This window comes from Phyllobates terribilis, unplaced genomic scaffold, assembly GCF_046119375.1.
Source record: "Phyllobates terribilis strain yellow unplaced genomic scaffold, ASM4611937v1 Scaffold_2__4_contigs__length_985480577, whole genome shotgun sequence".
Taxonomy (NCBI): domain Eukaryota; kingdom Metazoa; phylum Chordata; class Amphibia; order Anura; family Dendrobatidae; genus Phyllobates; species Phyllobates terribilis.
Window position 1 is genome coordinate 428155218 of NW_027362762.1, and position 17507 is coordinate 428172724.

Consider the following 17507-nt stretch of genomic DNA (forward strand, 5'->3'; position numbering starts at 1 on the left):
GTAGCAGTGTTCTCTCTCGCCAGTCCGTGTGTGGACACCCAATATGGAATCTGTGTCAGTAAGTGACATGTTGCGATTTTTACTCATGATGTGGATTTAAAATTTGCAGTGGAAACATCTGCACTAGAAGTACTCCGGAAAAGATTGCCATCGAAATCAATGGGAAGCAGAATATGCATCGGAATTCACTGTGTGAACATACCCCAATCGCCCTAGAACTGGGTGACAGTATGCATCTTCAGACAGCAGCGCTTATATTTTTATTATATAGAGCAGCGGTCGCCAATCTTTCTTACCGCAAGAGCCACATTCAGCTCTGAGAGATGGTCCGAATCCTCTATGTAGTTACATCCTGACCCACCCTCCACCGTAGTAACACCCAGTCGCCGTGTTATTAGTATAATGACAGTCAAAGCTTTCCAGCAGAAATCACACAAACCATGTGCTCTGCTCCTTTATAGGCAGTATTCTTACATCTAGGGGTTCCCACCTTGCCACAACTCAGTGTCAAGGGAGTGATTAACGCAAGAATACTATCACATCGAGCTGCATGCAACCCTTTAACTGGCAGTATCATATCTCCAGCTTAAAATATTACCCCATTCCTGCACACCAAGTCTATGTGTATCTCGATCGTCTCTTCTCTGCCAGGCTACGTACAAAAGTCACCATCTGGCACCTGCTTTACATAGCTGTTTGTTAGTAATGCACCAAGCTGAAGACAAGCGCAAGCGACACTCCATGGGCCAGCGTGCCACAGGTTGGGGTCCCCAGAATAGAGTATATACACCGACTTCTGCACCCATTGAATAGTATAACACATCTTTATCTTTGCCTTGTAGCATATTAGAATGGTCAGTGAAGGTTTTGACAGCAAAGCAAAAAACACATGTTCTATTAAAGAACTGATTAAATAGCTTTCTTGAGAGTTACATCAACTTTCAGCTTCTTCTGTTTTTCATCTATTTCCCTCATCGTGCCCTGCAAGTTCTTTGATGTCTGGACCATGAAAGAAAAACTCTCCAACAGGTCAATGTTTCCATGTTCTCTGCAGATTTTGTCCAGACCATCGAACCAAGTCAGCATCTTTCCCAGCTCTGCTTGTACCACTTTCTGTTCTTCCAGTTCAGATAAAAGAGCCTGGGTAGCAAACAATTCGGCTTTGTATTGAGCTTGTAGTGACTTGTCTTCACTTTGCAGAGTTTCAAACTTTTCTTTGCTGTACGAGCATTTGGCCTGGACCTTGTCCTCCTGCAGCAGAACGTTTCTGGGTACATTCAGTACCATTTTTAATAAGCAGCTCTCCATCCTCTGAAACAACTGTTCGAAGCGTTCCTTTAGAAAAGTCCAGTATTTTTTTGTGCCTTCCCGAACATCCAATTGGCTTATCCTACAGGCAGGAGATTTCTCCATTTTCTTCAGGATCACACTTTCCACAATCAGCAACATGTCAAATAAGTAGTCTTGAATTGAAATGTACAGTCGGAGAATGCAAGTTTGAGGTGTAAACCCAAAATGCTGGGCGTCATAGCACATTGGAGCAATAGACATGTTTGTCAGGGGAGACCTATGAAAGAAGAACACATCAGGAGATCATCAGGCTTACATACATAATATTTATAAACAAAAGTATAAAATAATTTTATCAAAATATACATTTGGCGATTGTTTTTTCCATGTTGTTAAAAATATATCAATTATCTTAGAAAATATTCACACCAGAATTAGGAATTACATTTTTCAATTCCATCACAGGAGCAGAAAAATTTAAAGAGGTTGTCCACTATTTTATCATTAATGAGCTATCCCTAGGTCAGCAATGTCTGATCGGTGAGGTTGTCCACTATTTTATCATTAATGAGCTATCCCTAGGGCAGCAATGTCTGATCGGTCGTGGACTGACACCCGAAACCCCCGCTGGTCAGCTGTTCTGTCAGCAGCCACCAGCCGGAAATGCTCAATTGCGGAGCTGCTCCATCTTCTGATAGTGGTCGTGTACTGCACATCCGCCTTCTATTCAAATCAGGTACTGGGTGTAGGACCCCAATCAGACATTGAGGTCATCAATGATAAAGTAGTGGATAACCTCTTTAATTTATAGCTGTATTAGATCACAAAGCGGACACCAACGTCGCCAGATTGTCTTAGACTTCATTGACTGTCTGTTGGGTTTCCACCTTAGCAACCTTATGCTTCCAATTTTTTTTTTTTTTTTTTTAACAGAATCTGTGATGGAAGATCCTAATGGAAACTGCAAAGAGGAAGAGAATGAAGCCCAAGAGTGAGCAGAAAAATTACTAAACTTGTAGAACACAAAATTGTCATAAACAAGCAAGGCTGTCTACTGACCTGTACTGCCACCTAGTGTCATACCATGGAATAAACTATTGTGTCCAGACTAGTTTCATGATTTCCACTTTTTTTTCTAAGAACAAAAATTATCACTGAATGTTGAGCTATTTGTACCATCAAAAAAGCGGAAACCCATGCGGAACCCCTAATTGAACCTCTGAATATCATTGTGAACAAAGCCTTAGGCCTCATTCACACATCGACGTCGCACATGTGTTATATACGTTTTCTTCACTGATACAATACGTACCCATTATAATCTCTGTTTTTCACGGTGTGTGCAAAACACGTGAAGACATGCCCGTTTTTTTTTTCCCCCAGCACCACGTATGACAAGGGCCAATATAAATCTATGGGTCTGTGAAAAACACATACAGAACACGAATGGCATCCATGTACTGTCTGCGTTTAACATTGCAAAGTATAAGAGAAGCTTTATAATTTCTTTCACCATCTGTGAAAAACACTGATGACATAGCTGTATGACGGGGCTCATTATGGAATGACCCCGTTCATTTTACCATAAAAAGTGCTGAAAATCAGAAGAAAAAAAAATCTGAACAGATTGAAAAAGGTGAGAAAAAGTACAATTCAATCATTTTTGGGGTTTTGTTTTTACAGCGTTCATTGTGTGAAAAAAACAAACCTGACAATATCATGTTGTAGACGAGTTTGAATATGACAATACCAGATTGTATATTATTTTGTTTTAGTGGAGAAAAAAAAAAAGGAACTGTTTTGCCAGTTTACAGGACCTGTATCTTTTATTTTTCCGCTTGTAGACCTGTGTGATGACTTGTTTTTTATGCTGACCTGTAGGTTTATTTAGACCAATTTGGGATTACTTATATCGCATTTGGGGAAGTGTGGCCAAAAAACGACAATTGTGCGGTTTTGATAACCTATCCTGGAAGAAGTTCCGTTTATAATCCAGCATTTTGTCAGGACGACATCGGCGGGATCATGCAATATCCCACACACGCACGATCATGATTACACAATAAGTAGTTATCGGCAAGCGAGCAGTGAGCGTATGGCGTACACACCTCCGAATTCCAAACGCATGGAATATGTGTATATGCCCCCGTACAATCACTGCCAGCTTCAAGATAACTCAAATAAGATTATTCGCTGCCACAACCAATTAGCGGTGTTTTTTTTTTTTTAAATATGAAATCCAATGCAGGCCTGATTGGACGTCTGCTTTCTGGTAGCGTATATAGCTTAGTGGGAGGAACGGTTACAGAACAGAAGAAACAGGACTATTAAATTTTATATTTAATCCAAAAGGGAGACAGTGTTTATATATATATATAAAAAAAATAAAAAATAATAATATACAAAAGATTTTACAAAGGGGGACAAAGCGATACAGCATATACAGTTACACAAAATAAAAAGGATTAACAGAAGAAACTTACTAGACTGATCACAGAGACTATTCAGTTTAGCTGGAAGGAGGCACTCCAATCCTGGCCATTATGGAACGGGACCCTTGCTTACACAAATATGCATCCCCCCGCATGAGTCTAGATCCATATTCAGCTGGATCTTTTATACCGAAGGTGGACCCTGCCCACACACTCCCCTGTGATGACCTCACGTGGGCTGGTCTCCGCCCTTCATGGTTTTCTTAAATCTCTAATTTCTGCGATAACTTCTTGCTGGTTGATCGCAGAAGTTAGCAAGTGATGCCATATTTTTTTTATTGTGATTTACTGTTCTTTAGAGACCACATATGACATAACTGCTGTTGGTTATGTTTGCCCTCTTGCAATATAGCTCACCGGTGGGGCGTATAGACATATGGAAAAATATGCACATTGTTCCTTAGCTAACCCCGCCACTAAAAATATGTGCCCCATCACAATCGGAATTAGTCTAGTTTATAATCCAGCATTTAAAGAAATAGCTAGAGCCTCATGTATAAAAATTAGTACAGACAAAATAATTGCCAATAGTAACTGTACAAATTAAAGGGGTGGTCCGCTATTTGGGCAGCAACTTTTCAATTGCTATATTACCCCATATAAAATAACAGCCTATAATCACATCAGTTTCTGGCGCCGTTCCATTGATGTCGGTGCTTGGTATCCTGTGACGTTATGTCATGCGAGCTAATCAGCTGTGGCTTCACCCTCACTTCCATTAGATGAAGCTGACATCTAGAAGTTTGAGCCGCTTGCTGCTCTTTGACATGCTCCGGATGTCAGTTTTGTCCGAAGGAAGCAATATTAACCCCCTTACTGACATTGTCAGTAATAGTACGTCCCTGGCCCCTGAGACTTATGAACCAGGTACGTACTATTACGCACAATGTAATCGCACCTGCACAGAAGCTGTGCGGGGCGATCGCAGCCAGGTGTCAGCTGATTCTCACAGCTGACACCCAGTACTATGAGCCAGGTCCCGCACCGCTCCCGGCACACTAACCCACGAAATGCTGCGATAGAAGTCGATCGCAGCATTTACGGGGAAAGCAGAGGTAAAAGCGGCCCTCTTACCTTGGATCGGGACCGATCGTTGCCATGGTGACCTGATATCGTCATGACGAAATCCAGGTCACCAGTAAGTTAGGTAGATCATGCTCAGTGCACGATCTAACTTGTGTCTGCAGGGCTGACAGCCTGTATAGTATAGGGGATGCTGCTGCATCCCTATGCTGTGCAAGCAGCCTACAAAAAATGAAAGTCCCATAGTGGGACAAAGTGTAAAAGTAAAAAAACAGTGCAAGAAAGTGAAAAAAATAAAATTTGTAAAAATATAAAAAAAAAATTAAAATAATCCTTAAAAAAAATACACTGTACCCATAAATAAATATTATGAAAAAACCCAAAACAATAAAAGTACACATATTTGGTATCGCCGCGTCCGGAACAACCTGACCTATAACGGTCCCACCCTTTAGTGAACACTGTATAAAAAAAATGTAAAAAAAAACCACGAAGCTTTATCATACCGCCAAACAAATGGAATAAAACGCGATCAAAAAGAAGAATATAAATAAAAATGGTACCGCTGAAAACATCACCTTGTCTCGTAAAAAACAAGCCGCCATACAGCTCCAGCCAAAAAATAAAAGTTATAGCTCTCCGAATAAAGCGATTGGAAAAAAATATTTTTTCTATAAAAGTAGTTTTTGTGTTAAGGCAAAATGATATAATAGTAGTATCGTTGTAAACGTACTGACCCGAAGAATAAAGCAGCCATATCAATTTTACCACACATGGAATGGCATAAAAAAAAAAAAAACAATTCCTGAATTGTTGGTTTTTGTTTATTCTGCCTCCCAAAAATCAGAATAGAAAGCGATCAAAAAAAAAAGTGATATGCCCGAAAATGGTACCTATAAAAACGTCAACTTGTCCTGCAAAAAAACAAGTCCTTACATGACTGTCGACCGAAATATGGAAAAATTATTGCAAAAACTAGTCTTAGCAAAAAAACAAAAACAAACGTCTTTTAGTGTGCGACAGCTGTCAAACACTATATGAATCTGGTATCACTGTAATCGCACCGACCCGAAGAATAAAGTCGTTTAATCACTTATGCCGTAAGAGGAAAGGTGTAAAAATAAACGCTAGTGCTAGGATGGAGATAGAGTTGGGGAAGGCGCTAGGGTTGGGAGTTTTTCAAAAGTAAAGAAAATAAAAAAGGCGATATGGCGACTAGTGTTGAGCACAAGTGCTCGCTACTTAAGTTGGCATCGGGTGCTCGGGTATGCACAGAGTATCATGGGTGCTTAATTGCCATGCTTGAGTCTCCGCCCCATATGTTCCGCAGCTGTTATGCAGCAAAAAAAAAAAAAAAAAAAGAAAAAACCTGCGGGGATTGCTTGGCATGCAAAAGCGATCCTTGCATTTTTTTTTTTCTCGGGTATTTAACAACCGTGAAAGTTTGGTAAGCCAAACCTCCGACTCCTCAATTTTCATGACACTGACTCCATCTCCCTCATACATGGCTCGTGTTTAAGTGATAAATTTACTGCAGTAAAATGGTAACATCAGGCTTTATATCATTATTATGATACAATAATCAAGCTATTTAGATAGAACATAAAATATATTTATTGCAATACAACTTTAGAACAAAATTTTTTTTTGCATATTTACAATTTATTATACACTATGCAGTAAGTAGGAAAAAACAGTTTTCAACAAAAATGTACTGAACAACATTTGTGCAGTCTATGAATTTCTTCTGAGAAATAGTATCGCCTCCATCAGATCCTCCTTCATAAATGACCTCAAATCTGACCTAATTATTTTAAGGCTAGAGAACAACCTCTCTACACTAACTTGGGTTGGTGGCAAAGCAGTAACCACTCGGGCAACATCTCTGACAATTTCAGGGTATAAAGGAATTGCCTCGTGCACAGTCAGTTTTGTGGAATGATTGAACTCTTCTACTTCTTTGAGAGCAAGTGAAAAGTTTTGCTGAAATATGGGCAATCTGTTTTCTATGGGAGTGGAATCTTTTTCCCTGCGGCAACGCTTTGCCTGCTCCATATCGTCCAAATACTTTTCAAACTTAAACTCATCTGATGAGGCTGAAGAAACGGCAGCAGGAGCAGCACTGGCAGGACCCAAGTCCTCTTGATCGTCCTGTAGGCCACTCATCCTAACTGCTACCTCAGTCAGAGCTTCTTTTCCTTTAGTAAGCTGTTGATCATCCAGCAATATACGATGACTTGGGTCCACATAAACAGCTGCCAGAAGAATTTTACTTTCTAATAGCTGTGTCTCTCTCCGTTTCATTGAAGCAGCAATGCCATCTGCAATTAAACCTCCTTTTTGGGACAGGCAAGACAACAAGTTCTTCCACTCTTTTATAATGATGCCAGGAGTTAAATCCTCTGCTTGTAATTTTTTAGTCACTGTAAATGGGTGATCAAGCAATTCTTTCAATTCAGCCACCTGTGTCCATTGACCTTCATTTAGTGCTACCTGAGGCTGAGGGTTCGCCATATCTACAAGAAAGGGTTTCAGCTCAAGCAATCTCTCAATCATTAAATAGGTGCTGCCCCACCGAGTGACTTGATCCACAATTGCCCCTTTTCCAGCACGCCTCTTCAAGATGGAATCAATTTTAGGGGTTCTGGCAGCAATAGCCAATTTTCTCACTTTACTAATCAGAGTTGCAGCATATCCCTCTTGCAGACTATCTCTTATTGCCAGTTGCAGCGTGTGCACAACACAGCGCATGTGATGAATAGGAGAGAGGTGTGAAGCAGCTTCAACAAGATCATCTAATTGTGAAGAATCATTTTGCTGTTCTTCTGTAGTAATATCTGTTTCTTCCTCCGTTATGAGAACAGGGCTGTGGCCTTCCATCTCCAACATGCTGAATCTGAAATGTTCTTCTAGCTGCTGTTCACCTTCATTATTCCCATTCATCAGTTTCATTGTACTTATGTTTGAAGCATTATCAGTTATAATAGCAAGAACCTGTTCTTTTTTGAGTTCGTAATCTTGCAGAACTTTTTCCACTAAGGCCTGGAGAAACTGGCTGGTGTGATGAGCTTTAGTATCTTTTACTGCCAGCGTCTTAGTAACAATTTTGTTGTTGTCACAAACATATCGAACATTGATGGCAAAATAGTTCACTCTGTGACGTGTGCAGGCATCCATTTTAAGAAACACAAAGCGTCTTTTGAGAGTCTTTTTAAGATCTTCCTTTTGGTTAAGGGCTTCTTCAATCACTAATTTTCTAATACTTTCTCTTTCCAGAGAAACACCAAGTTTGCGGGCCATTTCTCCATTAAGGGCTGTAAAAGCTGGTCGTGCAAATAATGATAATGGTACACCGTCCTTCACAACAAGCTCTATGAGCTGTCTTTTAAACACATCTGCTGTCATTGTTACAGTAACTTTGTCACTTACAAAATATCTTCTAACTGATGTTTGAGATGCTCTTTCCTCCTCCTTTGCCTGGCGGGAGGTGCTGGGCTCTGGTTTCTTGGTTCTGCGGTTATCTTTCTCAGTCACTGCATGGAAAACTTCTGGGTGGAAGCGTTGTAAATGTCTTTTTAGATTGGAAGCTCTTGTAGGAGCATTTTTAGCACTGCCTGAGTATGCACTGATTTTGACATCACAGCATTTGTTTTCCTCTGGGTCACTTGTCATACATTGACACACAAAATGTTTTTTATCTTGAGTCACTGTGAAATGCTCAAATACAGCTGACTTCATAAGATGCTTCCTAGGCATTTTGTAATCATGTAAATTCGCTCTCAAAATAATTGTCCTGTAAAAAAAATAAGGTATATTGTAATTCTTGCAAGAATAGGGAATCATGTACTGTATAATTTGGGATAGAAATACAACAATCTTTGCATAAATCAATAGGACAGATAAGTATAAAGTTTGTAAAAAATATTAGATAGCTTTACTCTGAACTTTTAATTTCAGGCTTGTCTCGGGGTACAGCTCACTAAATGCTTCACATCATATTTCTTCACAGTCTATGAAGAGGGGAAGAGGGAGGGAGCAAGTTTGTGCTGAATCATATTCCAAAAAAGCACACACATACATCCTCATCGATCCTGTTGCAGTATTTCTGAAATTGAGATGTTAGAAAACAGTTTTTCCCCTTATATTCTATGTATAGTGTATATAAGTCAGCAGAGCAGCCAATTTTTCCAAACATGAGAGAAGAGTAAAAGCAAACTAAAACATCAAGCATACAGAGACAACATATACTGGACTACTGATTTATGCAGAGTTTATTGAAAGTTTAGATATACTTTAAGAAGTACTTACCTCAATCCGGCTTTCCTGTTCACTCCAGCAGTTCTGAGATGAGTGCAGGCATTTCTTCCCCTTATCTGTAGAGGAGGAGCTTCACTACTTATGTACATAAACTGCAGCACATTCATCTGAGCTAAAAGTCTAGACCCTTAGATCAGGAATGACATTTCATAACTTTCCCAAATTTTTATGAAAAAATATTCCCCACAAACTGCATTGAACTACTGCACCCAATTTATTATATATTTTAGGAGTCCGAGTCGGTCTACTTTATACCAACTCCACCAAAATGGACGCCGACTTCAACTCAACAGCCCTGCGTGAAACATGCGGGGTGGGAACTCAAGCATGTCACTCGAGCACTCGCGATACATGGCAAATACCCGAGTACCTGATGCAAATTCAAGTAGCGAGCACTTGCGCTCAAGACGTACCTCTGGGTTAAAAACGTTCGCTATACACCTTGATAAAATCGTTGAGGGGTCTAATTTCCAAAATGAGATCACTCGTGGGGGGTTTCCACATCAGGGGCTCTCCAAAACGCGACATGGCGTCCACTCTCAATTCTACCCAATTTTGAGGTCAAAACGTCACACAGTGCTCCTTCCCTTCTGAACCCTGCCGTGCGCCCAAACAGTGTATTTTCCCCAAAAAAAATTGGGACTAAAAGATCATTTTTGCGGAAAAAAAAGTTTGATTTTTTTATTTTCACGGCTCCACGTTATAAACTTCTGTGAAGCACCTGGGGGTTCAGAGTGCTCATCACACATCTAGACAAGTTCCCTGAGGGGTCTAGTTTCCAAAATGGGGTCAGTTGTGGGTGGTTTCCACTGTTTAGGCACATCAGGGGCTCTCCAAACGCGACATGGTGCCCGCTAATTATTCAAGCAAATTTTACATTCAAAAAGTCAAATGGCGCCCCTTCCCTTCTGAGCCCTGCTGTTTGCACAAACAGTGGTTTTCCCCCACATATGGGGTATCGGCATGCTTAGGAGAAATTGCACAACAAATTTTGGCGTCTATTTTTTCCTGTTACCCTTGCAAAAATAAAAAAAATTGGGTCTAACATAACATTTTTGTGAAAAAATGTTAAATGTTCATGGTTTTCTTCCACTTTCCAAAAACTCCTGTGAAGCACCTGAAGGGTTAATAAACTTCTTGAATATGGTTTTGAGCACCTTTAGGTGTACAGTTTTTAGAATGGTGTCACTTTTGGGTATTTTCTGTCTTAAAGGCCCCTCAAAGTCACTTCAAATGTGATGCGGTCCCTAAAAAAAATGGTTTTGTTAATTTTGTTTGAAAAATGAGAAATCGCTGGTCAACTTTTAACCCTTACAAATTCCTAACCCCCAAAAAATTTTGGTTCCAAAATTGTGCTGATGTAAAGTAATGCTGATGTGGGAAAAGTTATTTATTAACTATTTTGTGTGACATATCTCTCTTGATTTAAGGGCATGAAAATTCAAAGTTTGAAAATTTTCAACATTTTTGCCAAATTTCTGATTTGTTCACAAAGTAATGCGAGTCATATCAAAGAAATTTTATCACTATCATAAAGTACAATGTGTCACGAAAAAAAACAGTCTCAGGCTGTGTGCCCACGATGCGTTTTTTAAGAGTTTCCGCAGCGGCAAAAACGCTTCAAAAACGCTTGGTAGAAGGCCTGCCATGTTCCCCAATGATAATCCGCATGTGCTGTGCAAATGCTGCGGAAATTTCCGCTGCGGAAAAAAAAGCAGCACTACCAATTATTTTGCGGAAGCGTTGCGTTTTCCCCGCCATTGACTTGCATTACAACGCATGTATTCCGCTTCACTAGATAAGCACATGCGGAATACATGCGTTAAATGTGCAGATGGTACCCAGGTGTGGAGGAGAGGAGACTCTCTTCTGGACTCTGGTACCATAGAAAACTATTATAAAAAAAAAAAAAAAAAAAAAAAAAAAAAAAAAGTTATACTTACCTTCTGATGGCCCGCGGTGCGCTCGTCCTCCCTTGCCGGCAGATCGCGATGGACTGGAGGACCTGCGCTGACGTCAGAGTCATGTGACGGGTCACGTGACGCTGACGTCGACAGGTCCTTCAGTGTACCGCAATCTGCCGGTAGCCAGGGCGGAGGGAAGCAAGACACCGGGAGCCATCGGAAGGTAAGTATAGATCTTTTACCATTCTCTCGGGTCACACTATATATAAATCCATGCCGGTTGCATGGATTTATATTGTGTGACCAAGATGTCAAGCACTTTCCAAGTGATGCTAAAATCGCCTGGAAAGCGCTTGTGAACCTGCATGCGGAAATGCATGTGAAGAACGCTTCACTTCTGCATGTCCCTGGCAGGAAATCGCATGTACAATCCGCATGTGTTTTTTTCTGCCAGGGAGATGCAGAAACACTCAGGAAAAATCCAGAGCATTTCTGCATCGTGGGCACATAGCCTCAGAATCAGTGGGATCCGTTGAAGCGTTCCACAGTTATTACCTCAAAGTGACAGTGGTCAGAAATGTAGGGGGGTTAAAGAGGCCGCTAATTGGCAGCAGGGCCAGCGTGACAAAAAGCCCAGGGAGACCCGGATGTGAGTACAGGCTCTTATTTTACATGGAGGAATATAGTGATTGATAAGGGGGTGTCTGAGTAAAGAACAACCCCTTTTCAGTTTCTAATCTGCAGTGGAAAAAAAAGCATTGGCCCCATTTTTTGCCAGAGCTAGAATTTATATACAGTCTACAGGAAAGAAAGGAATTATCCAGCAAAAGTGCTCTACCAGGCAAAACTTCACTTTTATTATATACATTGAAATAAAAAAATACATCCAACATGGACGTACTGAGCGGGCCTAAGCATGATTTCAGAAGTCACTCATGACATCTTTCTGAATCTCACAGCCGGATTTCTCCTCAGAATGAGTTAGGAGTGGTGTATGTGCCTCCTAATAATATTAGTAAGACAATGACATACATGTGTTTATGTATTCACTGCAAAGCCGATGTATAATCGCGGCATGCCTGTGTCCAGAGAGCTGGCACTCACCCCTTCCCGTCTCTGGTATCACCCCTACAGCGGCATCATTGACAAATCAGCTGGTTTCCACTCACAAACACGTCACCACTTCTGTATTTATCACCCACTCCTGGTTTTGGCTTACAAATACTGATGTAAAAAACTGAACAAATACTGAAGAGTGAACGTGGCCGCAGTCTGAGGCTTTCAGACTTACCGTTTTGGCTTCATTCACCCATCAGTATTTGGTCGGTATTTTTGATCAGTGTTTGAATGCCAAAAGCAGGAGTGGAACTTACAGAGAAAAGCTATAATTGAAAGATTGACACCAGTTCTGGGTTTTGGCATGCACATACTGATGAAATACTGATCAAAAATACTGATGTGTAAAGAAAGGAAGTAATGGTCTGCTGGTTGAGCCAGCAAGAAAGAGCTGAGGGCAGGTGATGCAGGAGTGGGACTGGAGCGGTGCTGGAAACGGCAGAAGACAGCGATTGGTAAGTGTGCTAATGCACTCACCGAACATACAATAATGATAGCTACCAATAGTGAAATATAAACCAAAGGGCAGCAATAGTAATAAAGGCTAACTAAATCCCCCCACATCAAGAGACACATGGAAACTTATGAAAGATTGTAATTCACTTCATTAGGCAGTCCGGCTTCTTTTCTGTTCATTAGGGCAGCACAGTGACTCAGTAGTTAGCACTGCAGCCTTGCAGCGCTGGGGTCCCGGGTTAAAATCCCACCAAGGACAACATCTGCAAGGAATTTGTATGTTCTCCCCGTGTTTGTGTGGGTTTTCTCCGGGTTCTCTGGTTTCCTCCCACACTCTAAAGACAGTGATAGGGAATGTAGATTGTGAGCCCCAATGGGGACAGTGCCCATAATGTCTGTAAGGCACTGTTGAAATAATGGTGCTATATAAGTGAGTAAAATAATTAATATGATGAAAGTGGGTTTCAAAGCCCCATCTTTCTCCAGGATTTTCTATTGTTTTGCATAATCCAGACCATGTGTGTGTAATACACTCAGTCTGCATTAGGGGGAAGCACCTGAAGAGCTGCTTACTCCTGAGCAAGACAATACCCCGATGTGCAATCTGACAGTTTGGCTATGTAGCTCATATGGGTCTTGCATTCTGATACCGCACTACAAGTGAAAGGCGCCGGACACACAGACGGCGCCGCTCCATGCTCCCTCTTATTCATAGCGCCCAACTAGAATGCAGGAGACTATTACCTCGCTCTGGAGCCTGCACACTCCTGAGGTGCTGCCCCCTACTGCACACTGCATAGTCAGAGTATGGATGATGCACTAACCTAGAGAAAGTTAGAGATATGGAGGCCACTTTCTTCATGTTGGTGAACAATAAAGAAGCTGGCCTGCCTAATGTAGTGAGTCATTGACCTCCATAATGTTCCAGGCTGTACGGAATAATGGAAATAATTGGAAGTGTAGTTACTGTATCAGGGAACCTGTCACCAGGGTAAGGCTTAGTGCCCACAATGCAGAAATGAAGCAGAAATTTTCCTGAGCATTTCTGCATCTCCTTGGCAGAAAAACGCATGGGGTTTTTACATGTGTCTTTGACGCGTATTTGCCATGCGTTTTTCCAATGCATTGTATAGGCAAATACGCATGAAGAAACGCACAAGAACTGGTCATGTTCGTATTTTTTCTGCAAGTAAAATCTGCACAGAAAAAACATGGACCATGTGCACAGAACTTGCAGAATGTCATAGGAAGTCATGGGATAAGGTATGCAAGGCGTTTCTGGAGCGTTTACGCGCTGCAAATATGCATCAAGAAACGCATCGTGGGCACACAGCCTAAGGCTATGTGCCCACGTTGCATTTATGAAGCAGAAAATTTCTGCTTCATTTCTGCAAGTCCTCTCCCGGAAAAACGCATGCGGAATTCCGCACGCGTTTATCGCGCATTTTTCGCGCGTTTATCACGCGTTTTCCACATGCGGAATTCCCTTGCGTTTTTTATGCATTGGACAAAGGCAATTCTGCTTGCGGAAACGCAAAATTAATTGACATGCTGCGGATTTTTGAACGCAGCATAAACGCTGCGGAAAAATCCGCAGCATGTGCATAGAACTTGCGGAATCCCATTGGGGACCATGGGGTGCGGGTTACCAAGCGTTTTACAAGCGTTTCCGCTGCGGAAATTCCGCATCAAAAACGCTTGAAAAACGCTACGTGGGCACACAGCCTAAGAGGGGCCGTTTTTCCCTAATGATGATTGGAATATTTACTTTTCTTTTTAATCCACTTATACGGCTCCAGATATGGACCTTTCCTTGAAGTGCAATTATTTATGGCCTTTACAAGGGGCTGTGGCTCACATTTTGGGGGCGTCCTTTGGCTGCTCTGAATCATTACCCTGTGGCCACGCTCTTTTGGAAAATACCATAAAAAAATTAGCACTAAATAAAAAACACACAAACTGTATGGCGGAGTGTCAATGGGGTGAGCGCTGTACTCCACCAGCCCCACACAATGGGTACAGCAGAGGCGCACATGCTACCAGGGCTGTGGAGTCGGTATAAAATGGACCAACTCTGACTCCTAAAATATATAATAAATTGGGTACAGTAGTTCAATGCAGTTTGTGGGGAATATTTTTTTGGGAAAGTTATGAAATGTCCTATAAATGTCTGTCCTATTCCTGATCTGAGGGTCTAGACTTTTAGCTGAGATGAATCTGTGCTACAGTAAATGTATCTCTTAAACATGAGCCATGTATGAGGGAGTCGGAGGTTCGGCTTACCGACACCAGGCCCTGCATGCTACATGGCAAGCGGCTCTGCTGACCTGGCATCGGTGGGGCTCCATTACCGCTAACACCCTGGTACATGATGGCTGCGGCTTAGACGTGCCGCCTGCAGCCATGCCCACTGCTCAGCACCACAGACGCCTGCAGTCATCTTCCCACAGCGGTTGGATGGGAGGCCACACTGGGCACGGAGCAGCACTCCACCGGCTCATGTCCGCCTGTGCACCAGGCAGGGAGGTATAGGGCGCACAGGTGACACAGCAGTACGTATGGCGGGAGTCTAGCGCCCCTTACCTGGCCTCACGCTCTGCCGCGCATACAGGCCTCTCCGGTCACGTCTCAGCTTCCCGCCGACTGAGAAACAACGGCTTCAAAGCCAAACTATCGTGTCACTGTAGGCGACCAATCCCCACCCTTCTGGCCACGTCGACATCAGAGACAAGCGCGGCCATATTGGATTCTGGCAGAGAGCGTCTTATCGCTGATGGGTATTTCCCACAATAATGAGTGCCGGCCGCATTCTGTACAATCCCCACAGTCCGTGTAACGGCGTCTGAAGCTGATCTCATTGAGCCGGCTACCAAGTAACAGAGCCTTGCCTTCCCCACCAATCAGGTTTTACAAACATGTACAACGCGGACCAATGGCGTGCAGACGTGACATTACTACACTCTGTGGGCGGAAGCGACAGAACAAATAGCCAATCAGGAGGAGGAACAGATGGTAGACTCGCGGCCATTGGCCATCAGATGTTGTGGCATTTGAATGTGGCTGTATGATGTACTAGGTCTGGACGAGGCGGAGATGAGAGCGGAGGAGCGGTGGGAGGCAGCAAGATGGCGTACCAGACTTTCCGGCAGGAGTATATGCAGATCCCGCCTGTGACCAGAGCGTATACCACGGCCTGTGTGCTCACCACAGCTGTAGTGGTAAGTGCCTGACAGTGAGGGGCGCCCTAGGTGGTGGTGTCCTGCCTCTGCCGACCACGACCACCAGTACAGTGATGGCAAAGCGCTGTGTCCTGGGACAGACTGACACCTGACCGCTGGGGCACCGGAGTGGACCCTGTGTGGGTGTATACATACACATATCTATCTAGATAAGGTAGGGCTGTGTCCACACCTGTAGTCAGTGATCTCCGCTCAGCTCTATGCGGGAGCCATTCACCTGAAAGGAGATCCGTCACTATGGTTGCTGTTGGCCTCTGTCCTGGCAACATTCGTGGTCTACCACGCTTTGATGCTTTATGTGACAAACGACCACTGTCAGGATGAGGCAAAGCAGTGTCCAAGTGGCTCCTTCTGCTTTATTGAAGTGGATGGCTCTTGAGGTTTCCATCAAAATGCTGGTTTGGGAGGATTCCAGGAATCCCTACATAATACTCAGCATAGAGCACTGTGTGTGTGTGACCCTAGCCTTAAAGGAGGTGTCCGCTACTCAGACAACTCATTCTCAATCACTATGTTCCCCTCTTATAAAATAACAGCTATACTATTCTTCAGTGTGGCCACCGTTCCTGTGATGTCAGCACTGGCTCTCCCGGGGTTCGCATGACAGTGTTATGTCAGGTGAGCCCTGCAGTAGATCAGCAGCTGCTTAACTCTTCTCTCATTCAGACATTCGGTGGAAGTTATGTCTGAAGGACATGAAGCAGCCGCTGATTGACTGCAGGGCTCGCCTGACATAACAGTTTCACAGGAGAGCCAGTGCTGACATCACCTGAACATCGCCCGCACTGGTGTATAGCTGTTATTAGCTTATAAAGGGGAAACCTAGGGATTGAGAAGAGGTTGTCTGATCAGTGAACAACCCCTTTGAAGGGAACCTGTCACTCGATTCATGATGTCCAGACGGGCAGCACGAATCCAAGTCTGGCAGCACCATTGCAGCCAGGTATGTTTTTTTCTCTGAAACACTTCAGCGTGACTAGTTCAGCGCCATTCCTGGCTGGCTTCTCCGCACACCGCTCTAGTTGATTGACATATTGCTCCCAGATGAGTACATAGGAAGAGACCTGTCTTGCCTGAGGTGGAGCGGGGAGAAGCCAGCCTAGGGTGGCGCTGGACCTATAAAGTGTATTCTGTCTGAAACGCTGGAGAATATATCTGTCTGTAATTGTGCAGCCAGGCTCTGAGTCATGCTGCCCATGGTTTGGGCACATGAATCAGGTTATGCCTATTGCTTACAAGCTCTTTTGACTTGAGCTTGTAAGCACTGCGCAGAGGTTGGCCGGGATGGCTGGAGCACACCGTTGGCTCTGATCCCTGACAGCTGCAGTTGTAGTGAGCTCCTCTGATGATGCAGAAGTAAAGATGCCTCTTATAGTAGATTCAGAGAGCACACAGTTTGGGCTAGCAGAGCAATGATCCGGCTAGTCTGAACTGTGAAGTCAGGCAGGAGTGCGCTGACCCCAGGGAGACAGGAGAGGTGCACTCTTCCAAGAAGACAGAACATGAAAACAAGGGAAGGATAGGATGAGGGGGTCAGGGAACAGTACGGTCTCCTTTAACACACACAACACCCCCCCCCCCCTCCACAAATGTTAATCTTTTAGAATTGCATTTATTGTGGCTTTTTTATTTGCAATAATTTAAAACATGAATTTATTTTCTGTAATTGT

The 17507-nt window shown here is 43.0% G+C and overlaps 2 protein-coding genes across 3 annotated transcripts in view; one reads left to right on the top strand and one right to left on the bottom strand.

Annotated features, from left to right (window-relative positions):
* Positions 1-237: 237 nt before the first annotated feature.
* MIS12 (MIS12 kinetochore complex component) lies at positions 238-15492 on the bottom strand. 2 transcript variants are annotated; one of them, XM_073665214.1, is made up of 2 exons: positions 15182-15467; positions 238-1567 (listed from the first exon to the last, which is right to left on the bottom strand). In XM_073665214.1, the coding sequence occupies exon 2, from the start codon at positions 1549-1551 to the stop codon at positions 910-912; it is 642 nt and encodes a 213-aa protein (XP_073521315.1). In that variant the 5' UTR covers positions 1552-1567; positions 15182-15467; the 3' UTR covers positions 238-909. The 2 variants fall into 2 exon arrangements, with proteins under 2 accessions (XP_073521315.1, XP_073521308.1); XM_073665207.1 differs by lacking the exon at positions 238-1567 and adding an exon at positions 6396-8598 and having other exon boundaries at positions 15182-15492.
* A 129-nt stretch (positions 15493-15621) lies between these two features.
* DERL2 (derlin 2) overlaps positions 15622-17507 on the top strand; it is a 28946-nt gene continuing 27060 nt past the window's right edge. The window contains exon 1 of the mRNA XM_073665225.1: positions 15622-15816. Coding sequence (XP_073521326.1) covers positions 15724-15816 — 93 coding nt within the window. The 5' untranslated portion in view covers positions 15622-15723. The remainder of the gene's footprint in view (positions 15817-17507) is intronic.

Bases quoted from the DNA above. Each gene is read 5' to 3' on its own strand.
- MIS12 (XM_073665207.1), bottom strand. From the start codon at position 8,561: ATGCCTAGGAAGCATCTTATGAAGTCAGCTGTATTTGAGCATTTCACA.